Below are 12,010 nucleotides of genomic sequence, written 5' to 3' on the forward strand. Positions count from 1 at the left end.
TGCCTGTCTACTCCTAAAAAGGCTACAAGGCTATCCTACTCATTATTTACCACCCCATCGGTTTTCAGATCATCCACAAACTTAGTGATCAACCATCTTACATTCGTGTCCAAATCATTTGCACAATCGACCATCAGCAAGGACCCCAACAGAACCCCACCAGACAGTGGTTTCCAGTCAGAAAAACACCCGCCAACCATCAGTATCAATTCTAGTTCATCAAAGGGGCACTGAATCCAAAATGTTTAAACTCTGATTTTCTCTGCACAGACACTGTCGGACCTGCTGAGTTTCTCCAGCTATTTCTCTTTTTGTCTTACCCTGTCACTCAGCCAAGTCTGGGCCCAGTGCCTTCACTGTCAGTGTGCCATGCTCAGGGCCTCGCCTACTCACATGGTCAGGTCTCCTACACAGAGACCGAAAGGAATCCTGCTCCCTCTGCACCTTTCCCGTTAATGTTGGGGAAGCTTACCATCATCGGTTTTGGGGGAAGGAGCAGGGAAGTGGACATGAGGGATAGTGGGTCAGTGGCATTCACCTCCTTTAGGGTGAGCTGACAGATGGCACTGCGCACGCGCACAACCCCCGGACGCCCCCCTCACGGGAAACCCGCCAGCGGGGAGCATGCGCGCCCGTGCCGTGTCTCCATGGCAACGCGGCCTGGTGGGCATGGGTCGAGCCTGCGGCGGGGATGGCAGACCGAGCTGCGGCCGAGGGTCGGGGCCGGGGCCGGCTCCGGCTGTTGGCGGCCGATATTCAGGCCGCGCTTCGCTCCGGGGTAGCGGTGCCCTCCCTGGCCCGGTGCCTCGAGGAGCTGCTCCTCAACAGCCTGGAGGCCGGCTGCGGCTGCGCGGCTGCTCGCGTGAACGCGCAGGCTGGGCGCGTGCAGGTGGCGGATAACGGGGCGGGGCTGGAACGCGCGGCCCTGGAGTTGGCGGGCACGCGCTACTGCAGTGGGGGTGGGAGTGACCCTGGGGCTGGGGTTAAGAAAGACCCTGGGGCTGAGGGTGAGAGAGACCCTGGAGGTGGGGGTGACCCTGGGGGTGAGAGAGACCCTGGGGGTGGGGGTGACCCTGGGGGTGAGAGAGACCCTGGGGCTGGGGGTGACCGTGGGGGTGAGAGAGACCCTGGGGGTGGGGGTGACCCTGGGGGTGAGAGAGACCCTGGGGCTGGGGGTGACCGTGGGGGTGAGAGAGACCCTGGGGGTGGGGGTGACCCTGGGGGTGAGAGAGATCCTGGGGCTGGGGGTGACCCTGGGGGTGAGAGAGATCGTGAGGCTGGGGGTGTACCAGGGGGTGGCGAAGGCCCTGGGAATAGGGGTTGGACATGTCCCAGGGGAGACAAAGGTAGAGACCCTGGGGGAGAGGATGACAATAATCCCAAGCACCTTGAGCTGCCTGGTCCAGGGGGTCGTGGTGAGGCCCTGGCCAGCATTGCTCACTTGTCAGGGCTGCTGGAGATAGTGAGCAGACCGCAGGGTTCCAGCGGGACCTGGGTAAAACTATTCCGCAATGGCCACGCCCGACCAGTTTATAAGGCTGAGATGGGGAGGCCAAGTCCTGGAACCACCGTCACTGTCTGCAACCTCTTTTACCAATTGCCAGTGAGGCAACGCCGCCTTGGTCAGCCAATGGAGTGGGAACAGATCCGCTGTCGAGTGCAGGCTCTGAGCTATCTCTACCCTGGTGTCTCATTCACTGTACGTGATGAAGCCTCCTCTGCGGTTGGAGGCTCGTTGGTGGTGAGGCTTCCCAAAGTCAGTAACCTTCAGGCCCGTTTTGCTCAGATCCATGGCCCTCAGCAGGCAGCAACACTGGGCTGCATTCAGCACTCATCCAATGGGATCCAGCTGAGTGGCTTCATCAGTCGCCAGGGCCACCACAACAAAGCCCAGCGACTGATATTTGTCAACCGGCGACTGGTGCTTAAAACCCGTATCCATAAGGAGCTGGACTCACTGCTGAAGCGACGCAGCTTAATCTGTCGGCCCGAACCTGGCACTGGGTCCCGGGGAGGCTCCGATCTTCATCCTGTCTATATCATCAACATCAACTGCGACCGTAGCCAGTACGATGCCTGCTGGGAGACAAACAGGACCTTGCTAGAGTTTACTGACTGGAACCAGCTGCTGAGTTTGCTGGAGGAGGGGGTTCAGGCCTTCTTGCGGCAGGAACAGTTACTGGTTGACCCCATAGAGGAGCAGATTCCTGATCCACAGACTGTTGCTAGCTTAGATTTCAGGTTCTCACATGAAAGAGTAGCAGTGCAGTCCAAATCAGTTCATCGGCAGGTAGTGGTTCCAGGCAATCCAAAGTTGGAGGCAGGTTCTGAACCCTGTCAAGGGCAAGTCTGTAATGACACCAAAGAGCTAGCCTTGCATGCTCAAACAGCCACACGTGACAAGCCTCCATTGGAAAAGGAGGAAAGCATTTTCCTTAGGGACCTGAGCACATCTAACAGCTCTCAGACACAACCAACAGAGCAGATACAGTCTAGCACAGCTCTTTGCCAACTCACAGCTGTCAATGAGAATACAATCTTGTCAGTCACTGAAAGCCCCTCACAAGTGGAGAAGTTAGCAGAGACAGGCATAGGAAAGCCGGTAGGGGAATCACAGGGGGAGCAGGTGAGAGACTCGCAGGGGGAGCGGGTGGGAGAGTCGCAGGGGGAGCAGGCAGGGAAATCACAGGGGGAACAGGTGGGAGAGTCACAGGGAAGGCAGTCACAAGGGGAGTCTCAGGGGCAGCAAGTAGAAGATGGAGAGAAGTTGGGGGAGTCACGAAGGGAGCAGGCAGGAGAGTGGGAGCAGATGGGGGAGTCACAGGAGGAACAGGCTGAAGCATCACAGGGGAATTGGTGGGTAGAGGGGCTGCATGGGGAGCAGGAACTTGAGGTGAAATGGCAGAAGGACGAGGTGCTTGGGGGAAAGAAGAGTGTGAAACTGGGTATGACCGGTCTTATAACCCACATTGTCCCCGGAAAAACGATAGAAGTAGGCACTTCAAGTGGTAACTCTTCAGACAGGGGTCAGGTCTGTCGTCCCGGCCCAGTGAGTGCTTGGGAGATTCTGAATGAAAAGATGAGAAAGGGAGATGGACAGCTCATGCCTGATGACCAAGCGCTTTCAAATATATCTCAGAAAAGTGGGAGAGATATTCCCCAGGGTTCTGTAACTGCCTGTCAGAAAATTCCAAATACTCATCAGTCTCATTGTACATCCGGAAGCTTTGCTGAATCAATGACAATCTCTCAGAAGATGAACTTACCACAATGTCGCTCCAGTTTGGAGAACAGAAATCCTGCCAACTGTAAGCCTGTATGTTGTCAGGCAAGATTTCACAGGAAGCTGGGCATGTCCCTAATAACTGGATCTTTGGATGTATTTCGGAGAAACTATGGTAAAATCAGTGATGATCAGGATGCTGGAGGCCCTTCTCAAGGCAGTGTGACTGTTCAGGACAGTACTGGTGAAGCAACCGAGAGGCCATCACGATCTAATGTGACTGTAATCCTGGAAACAGAGAGGCTGCACCAGAATACAGGTATTGGGTATGCTGGTTCTGTAACTAGTCACCAGAGTGAGAATTTGCAGTTTGATCAATGTGATTGCAGTGGTCTTTTAAGGAATTTGTATTCAGATGGAACTTTCCCAGTTGCTGATTGTGTGGCCAGGGCACATTCTACCCCAATTGCAACGCCTGGTTATTCACAAGCCAAGCAAACCTCTCCAGCTAGCAAGGAGCCTCGAAGAACCCTCGCTACAAAATTGTCCAAGTTAAAGGACCTTAAAGGACAGCCTGCTGAAGATAAAAGCGCAGAGTCCAAAGCAGGAAGTTCCATAGGTACTTGCCAACCTTGTGAGAGTTTCAGAGACCTTTATCCAGAACAGCAGTGTCCAACTCTGCTGCAAGAACACTCAGCTGCTCAGGTGAGCTCTGAAAATTCTCCTTTTCAAGAGAGGAGAGTGACCGAGGCAGACTGGCAGGAAGATAGCAATACTGCAACAAGTGAAAGAGTCCAATTCCTGAGTAACAGCACATCTTGTGTTGTTAAGTTGCCATGGCCTACAGTTGACGAAAGGACTGATAATGGAACAGATGTTCACTCTGATCTACAGGTTGGAGACCAGTCTCAAGATGACAGAACTGGTGTAAACTTGAGCCCGTTTACAGAGGATTTTGTCTCAATGCAGAAAATGTCAGAACCAGTTTATATTCAAACTAAATCAATAGATGCTGAACAATTTCTGGCAAGTTGTGTAGAGGACTGTAAAGGTCAAAGTGATTCATTGAAACATTTCCCTTCGGACTGGTTGCAATACTTTGATGGATCCCTTGGGAAAACAGTGTATGTAAACAGCATGACCGGGCTGAGTAGCTATGATGTCCCACCAGATGTCCAGACAGAAGCTGCTTGTGTAAGAGACTTTACAACAATGCCAGTTAATGTTCTCACTAAGACGGGTGAGTTTGTACAGAAATTACACTTTCCATCTTTCGAAAGTACCTCCCCCTCATATTCACACAAAACACAACAAGTAATCTTGTTAGTAATGGCTATTTCTACCATAGTTCTCCCAAGGTTCGGTGTTGTAAAGTTCTCTCAGTCAGACCATAAAAGCTCTTGAACCTCCTTCGCCATTTGATAAGGCTATAGTTGATGTTTGATCTTGATGACATATTAACTGGCCAAAACCTGTTAAATCAATATTTGGCAAGAGCTGGGAAATGTGGATTGGGAGCAGCTATTTGAAGGGAAGTCCACGTGGGAGGCTTTCAAAGATATGTTGAAGGTAGTGCAGGATAGGCATATCCCTTTTGAAAACAAGGGATAGGAAAGTCAAGATTTGTGAACCGTGGGTGACAGGAGAAATTGTGCGACTAGCCAAGAGGAAAAGGGAAGCGTACATAAGGTCCAGGCAGCTAAGAATGGAAAGGGCCCTGGAGGAATATTGGGAGAGTAGGACCAATCTTAAGCAAGGAATCAAGAGGCTAAAAGGGTCATGAAATAACATTCGCTAGCAGAATTAAGGAGGATCCAAGACCTTTTTTTCATGTATAAGAAGCAAGAGGTAAACTAGAGAAAGAGTTGTTCCACTAAAGGATAAAGGAGGAAGGTTGTGTGTTGAACCTGAGAAAATGGATGAAATTCTCAATGTCTACATTGCATCAGTGTCCATTGGGAAGAGTTTCATGATGAATGTTAAGATTAGAGATCGAAGTTTGATTACTCTGGATCACATTGACATAAGGTGAAGCTGTGTTGGGTAGGCTAAAGGATATTAAGGTGGACAAATCCCCAGGACCAGATGGGATCTCTCCCATGTTGCTGAGGGAGGTGAGGGAGGAAATAGCTGGGGCCCTGACAGATATCTCCATAGCATCCTTAAATACAGGTGAGGTGCCGGAGGACTGGAGGGTTGCTCATGTTGTCCCCCTGTACAAGAAGGGTAGTAGGGATATTCCGGGTAACTACAGACCAGTGAGTCTGATGTCGGTGGTGGGAAAGTTGCTGGAGAAGGTACAGAGGGATAGAATCTTATTTATATTTAGAAAAGAATAGGTTTATCAGTGATGGGCAACATGGTTTTGTGCGGGGGAGATTGTGCCTTACCAACTTAATAGAGTTCTTTGAGGAAGTGACCAAGTTGGTAGATGAAGGAAGGGCTGTAGATGTCATATACTGCACATGGACTTTATAAAAGTAAGGTGTCTGATAAGGTTCCCCACGGTAAACTAATGGAAAAAGTGAAGTCACATGGTGTGCAGGGTGTTCTAGCTAGGTGGGTAAAGAACTGGTTGAGCAACAGGAGACAGAGAGTAGTAGTTGAAGGGAGTATCTCGAAATGGAGAAAGGTGACCAGTGGTGTTCCACAGGGATCAGTGTTGGGGCCACTGTTGTTTGTGATATACATAAATAATCTGGAAGAGGGCACTGTTGGTATGATCAGCAAGTTTGCAGATGAATCAAAGATTGGAGTAGCAGAAAGCATAGGGGACTGTCAGAGAATACAGGAGGATATAGATAGGCTGGAGAGTTGGGTGGAAAAGTGGCAGATAGATTTCAATCCAGACAAATGTGAGGTGATGCATTTTGGGAAGTCTAATTCTACAACTGTGCTGTAAATGGAAGGCCCTGGGGAAAAGTTGATGAGCAGAGAGATCTGGGAGTTCAGGTCCATTGTACCCTGAAGGTTGCTGCACAGGTGGATAGAATGGTCACAAAGGTATATAGTATGCTTGTCTTCATTGGACGGGGTATTGAGTATAAAAGCTGGCAAGTCATGTTAAAATTGTACAAGACATTGGTTCGACCGCATTTAGAATATTGTGTACAGTTCTGGTCACCACATTACCAAAAGGATGTGGATGTTTTGGAGAGGATGCAGAGAAGGTTTACGAGGATGTTGCCTGGTATGGAAGGTGCTAGCTATGAAGAGAGGTGGAGTAGGTTAGGATTGTTTTCATTAGATAAAAGGAGATTGAGGGGAATCTGATTGAGGTTTACAAAATCTTGAAGGGTATAGACAGGGTGATTAGAGATAAGCTTTTTCCCAGGGTGAAGGGTTCAATAACAAGAGGTCACACTTTCAAGGTGAGAGGTGGAAAGTTTAAGGGGGATATACGCGGCAAGTACTTCACACAGAGGGTGGTGGGTGTCTGGAACACGTTGCCAGCAGAGGTGGTAGAGGCAGGCATGGTAGATTCATTTAAGATGCATCTGGACAGATGCATGTGTAGGTGGGGAGCAGAGGGATACAGATGCTTAGGGATTGGGCAATAGGCTTACACAGTGGATTGGATCGGCTCAGGCTTGGAGGGCCAAAGGGCCTGTTCCTGGGCTGTAAATTTTCTTTGTTCTTTGTTCTCTGGTTTCCTCCCACAATGCAGAGATGTGCAGGTTAAGTGAGTTGGGCTCGCTAAATTGCCCATCGTGTTAGAGATGTGTAGATTAGATGCATTAGTCAAGGGTAAATGTAGAGAAATAGGGTAGGGAAATGGGTCTGGGTGGGATACCCTATAATTCTATGAAAAGGAGGTGGTAGCAGCATTAATTAAAAGATCAATTACTGTTCTAAGAAAGGACGATACATTAAATGGGTTAACAAGTTAGACTTTATCGGTTAAGCATGGAAGATAAATCATGAGTAAAAGTTTGAAACTGGGGAAAAACCAATGAGAAGTTATTTGGCTGAGATGGAAATGGACAGGGCTGGTAGAGGATAAATCATTGGTAAGCCAGCGAGGAGGCACTCAAACATCCTTAGGGCACAAAGTAGACCTGTCAGGTTTCCTTTGACCAATGGTATTGAAAGGGTCCTTGATGACATTTGAAATGACAACTTTTGTCAGAGTGGCTTCAGCCCCCTAAGTTTATGATTCCTTGGTTGGTGATTGGTCACACTGCATTGTCCTCCTTTTGCAGCAGCAGCAGCTTTTACATTATTTTGTCCTGTTCAAGCATAACCACGACATTGCCATAACCAGTTGTCTGTTTGTTCTGGAGCCTGGCCTCAGGATGGATCCTCAGCGATTGTAGACTTCTAACCCAAACTGATGTCAGCAACTCCAAAAGCAAGATGCTGGAAACTGGCGGGGGGTGGGGGAGTTTCTGTTCTGTGTAACTGAGGCCCACACTGTTTTCATTGAGGTAGCTCTGCCAATTCCAATCATCAGCTTTGGAGAATGAAGATTACTAGCTCATTTATATTACTGCTGAATCACACATGCAAATATATGGCACTCCCTTTACACTATTTGTTCAAACAATCAGAATTATACATTAGAAGAGGCCCTGCCACCTGTTGATTCTTCACCAACAAAAAACTGTACTAAATCTACACTACTGCACTTTCCAGCACTTAGCTCATAGCCTTGAATATTCTGACATTTCAAGTGCTTAATCATGTATTTTTAAAAGGTGAGATTTCCCACCTCAACTACCCTCCCAGGCAACGCATTCCGGACCCTGCCATCCTCTAGTTAAAAAACACTGTATTCAAATCTATCTAAATTTACAGTCTACATCTCAAAATTGTTCTTCTTTGTTATTGACCTTTCAATTAAGGTGAACAGCTGCTTTCCATCCACTTGACAATAGAGAAAGTGAGGACTGCAGATGCTGGAGATAGAGCTGAAAAATGTGTTGCTGGAAAAGCACAGCAGGTCGGGCAGCATCCAAGGAGCAGGAGAATCGACATTTCGGGCATAAGCCATTCCTGAAGAAGGGCTTATGCCCGAAACATCGATTCTCTTACTCCTTGGATGCTGCCCGACCTGCTGAGCTTTTCCAGCAACACATTTTTCAGCATCCACTTGACAATGCCCCTCATAATCTTATACACCTAGACCAGGTCCCCTCTCCGTCTTCTCTGCTTAAAAAAAAATAAGCTTATCCAGCCTCTCTTCAAAGTTAAACTGCTCCATCCCAGGCAACATCCTGGTGAGGCTCCTGTGCACTCTCTCCAGTGTCGTTATATCCTTACCAGAGCTGTGGCCTAACCAGAATTCTGTTCTACTCAATATTTTTCTGGTATATATTTAATATAAACTTGCTGTTTGCTTTCTCTGGCAGGTTTCCAGTACCAGTGTTACCCATTCCGCAGCCATAGTCTTATCCCTTTCCTGCCACGGTCACATGAAGAGAGACAGAAAGACAAAAGCGGTGAGGGATTACTAGTAGCGATGAAATTGGTTTGACTTGGTTCTAACTAGGGCAGGGATGGCATCTCAGTGAACAACTTCAAACTGTGAACCTTCAATTTCTTTCCTTCCTGTTCCAGGCATTTGAACGGTGACCCAATGTTAATATGTTACTGAGTCACTTTTTATTAAGTTTGAGTTCTGAACTGTGAGCTTGGATGTGCAATGCTGTGGTTTGTCAGGGTGAAACTAGATAGCCTGCATCAGCCGTCATTAGTTGTGGAGAGAATGGAGTTGGAGTTGAGAAATGGTTTGGGACAGAGCCTCAAAAGTGTTCATCTTGTTCCTGTTCCCTGGGTTCCCTTGCTTTGTAATCCCACTCTTCCTCTGAGTTATTGTTCATCACAACACTGGTTCAACATTACTCGGGATTGTCCTGCCTTAGGACCAGGAGAGACAAACTATCATTGAGGTAGGAGAAAGTGAGGACTGCAGATGCTGGAGATCAGAGCTGAAAATGTGTTGCTGGAAAAGCGCAGCATCCAAGGAGCAGGAGAATCGACGTTTCGGGCATAAGCCCTTCTTCAGGAATCAGATATAATTGAGTTACACTCCACATTATGAATATACTGAATGTGACTGTATGGTTTTGTTTTGTTTCGACAGCTACCCATTCGGGATCAAATGATTCTCTGCGCTCACTGTTTCGAGAGTGGACAAATCCAGTCTTTCCTCGCCCTCCAGAGGTAGGATCTACCATGTATGGTTATTTTTTGCAATATCAGACTGCTTAGTGAGCCCTGTTCAACCACTCTGTGCTCAATGGCCTATTGGCTGTTACTCAATACTGTCTAAATTTTCAAGTCCTTCTAAGTCCTTTTCACATCTGCCAAACTTCTGCAGATTCACAGCATTCTATCCGGATGCATTGCAACTTGGCATAGCAATTGCGTTGCCCAAGACCGCAAGAAATTACAGAGATCAGTGAACACAGCCTAGTCCATCGCGCAGACCAGCTTGGTTCTGTTCACTCCATCAATACTTCCCACTGTCTCAGGAAAGCAGCCAATATAATCAAAGACCTCTCCTACCTTGGTTATATTCTGTGTCACCCTCTTAGGTCAGGGAGAAGATACAACGGTTTGTACCAACAGATACAAGAATAGCTTCTTCCCTGCTGTTATGACTTCTGAACAGACCTCTCATACATTAGAGTTATCTTTCTCTGCAATTGTAAAGCTATATTCCGTATTCTGTTTCACTACACTGATGTACTTACGTAAAGTATAATTTGTCTCGGTAGCATGCAAAATATAACTTTTCACTGTATCTCAATAATAAATCAAGTCAAATCAAAAGCAGTGTCAGTGAGGGAGTGGGTCAGGTGTGGGGTCAGTGAGGGAGTGAGTCAGGTGTGGGGTCAGTGAGGGAGTGAGTCAGGTGTGGGGTCAGTGAGGGAGTGGGTCAGGTGTGGGGTCAGTGAGGGAGTGGGTCAGGTGTGGGGTCAGTGAGGGAGTGGGTCAGGTGTGGGGTCAGTGAGGGAGTGGGTCAGGTGTGGGGTCAGTGAGGGAGTGGGTCAGGTGTGGGATCAGTGAAGGAGTGGATCAGGTGTAGGGTCAGTGAGGGACTGGGTCAGGTGTGGGGTCAGTGAGGGAGTGGGTCAGGTGTGGGGTCGGTCAGGGACAGGGTCAGTGAGGGAGTGGGTCAGGTGTGGGGTCGGTCAGGGATGGGGTCAGTGAGGGAGTGAGTCAGAGACGGGGTCAGTGGTGGATGGGGTCAGAGGCGGGGTCATTGAGGGACTGGGTCAGAGGCGGGGTCAGTGAGGGAGTGGGTCAGGTGTGGGGTCAGTGAGGGAGTGGGTCAGGGACGGGGTCAGTGAGGGAGTGGGTCACGTGTAGGGTCAGTGAAGGACTTGGGCTGGTATTTATTCACAGGATTTGGGTCTTGTTGGCTGGGCCAGCATTTATTGCCCATCCATTGTTGCCCAGAAAGTATTTAAGAGTCAGCCACATTGCAGTGAGTCTGGAGTCCCGTGTAGACCAGACCAGATCAGATTTCCTTTCCGAAAGACATTGGTAAGTCAGGTCGGATTTTCCAACAATTTGCAATGGTCACATGTTCACCATTATGCCAGCTTTTTATTCCAGATTTTGGTTGAATTTATGTTCCAAAGTTCTGCCTTGGTGGAATTTGAACCCAGGTGTGTAGGGCATTCACTCTTTGTTATGGGTTGTTAGCTTAGTTACATTACCACAACTGATCAGCACACGGGGATTCTGGGCATGTTGAAACATTGAAGCTGTGTCCTCTCTTTGGTGCTGGTGTTCTAGGTTGCTGTTGATGTTAGCAATGATCAGGCTGGAAGTTTGGCAGTGAAGATTCACAACATCCTATACCCTTATCGCTTCACCAAAGATATGATCGGCTCGTTGCAGGTAAGAGCCTGTTGGCAGCTCAGGGTGAGTGTTGTTTAGTTGTTGACGTCATCCCCTAATCCACTATCCCTCCCAATTCTGTAAATTTCATGTCTTTCAGGTTCTTAACCAGGTGGACAACAAGTTCATTGCCTGTCTGATAGAAACAAGGACCAACAAGGAAGCACCAACAGGTGAGTGAACCTCAATCAAACGTAATAGGGAGAAGATGGGGTCAAACAATCAGGGTCTCGAACAGGGTGTGCATGGGGAGTGTGTCAGAAGGGGGTGTGCATGGGGAGTGTCTCAGAAGGGGGTGTGCATGGTGAGTGTCTCATGAGGGGGTGTGCATGGTGAGTGTCTCAGAAGGGGGTGTGTGGGGAATGTCTGAGAGGGGTGGGGGTGTGTGGGGTGTGTCTCGGAGGGGTGGGAGCGTGTGGGGCGTGTCTCGGAGGGGTGGGAGCGTGTGGGGCGTGTCTCGGAGGGGTGGGAGCGTGTGGGGCGTGTCTCGGAGGGGTGGGAGCGTGTGGGGCGTGTCTCGGAGGGGTGGGGGTCGCCTGGGGCGTGTCTCGGAGGGATGGGGGTGGGTGTGTGTCTCGGAGGGGTGGGGGGTATGTGTTTGGGGGGGGTGTCACGGAGAGGTGGGGGGGTGTGTCTCGGAGGGGTGGGGGTGTGTGTAGGGGGGTGTTTCGGAGGGGCGGGGGGTGTGTGTGTGGGGGGGGGTGTGTCTCGGAGGGGTGGCGGTGTGTCTCGGAGGGGTGGGGGTGTGTCTCGGAGGGGTGGGGGTATGTGTAGGGGGGGTGTCTCGGAGGGGCGGGGGGTGTGTGTGTGGGGGGGGTGTCTCGGAGGGGCGGGGGGGTGTGTGTCTCGGAGGGGTGGGGGGTGTGTGTGTGGGGGTGTGGGTCTCGGAGGGGTGGGGGTGTGTGTGGGGGTGTGGGTCTCGGAGGGGTGGGG

The 12,010-nt window shown here is 49.6% G+C and overlaps 1 protein-coding gene across 1 annotated transcript in view; it reads left to right on the forward strand.

The window, feature by feature from the left end:
• Positions 1 to 676: 676 nt before the first annotated feature.
• The window catches only part of mlh3 (mutL homolog 3 (E. coli)), a 50,558-nt gene continuing 39,224 nt past the window's right edge, over positions 677 to 12,010 (forward strand). Inside the window, exons 1-6 of the mRNA XM_060829021.1 lie at positions 677 to 1,007; positions 1,293 to 4,463; positions 8,575 to 8,664; positions 9,309 to 9,388; positions 10,973 to 11,077; positions 11,178 to 11,250. Of these exons, the coding sequence (XP_060685004.1) occupies positions 692 to 1,007; positions 1,293 to 4,463; positions 8,575 to 8,664; positions 9,309 to 9,388; positions 10,973 to 11,077; positions 11,178 to 11,250 (3,835 nt within the window). The 5' untranslated portion in view covers positions 677 to 691. The remainder of the gene's footprint in view (positions 1,008 to 1,292; positions 4,464 to 8,574; positions 8,665 to 9,308; positions 9,389 to 10,972; positions 11,078 to 11,177; positions 11,251 to 12,010) is intronic.

Source organism: Hemiscyllium ocellatum, chromosome 8 (assembly GCF_020745735.1).
Source record: "Hemiscyllium ocellatum isolate sHemOce1 chromosome 8, sHemOce1.pat.X.cur, whole genome shotgun sequence".
Lineage (NCBI taxonomy): Eukaryota > Metazoa > Chordata > Chondrichthyes > Orectolobiformes > Hemiscylliidae > Hemiscyllium > Hemiscyllium ocellatum.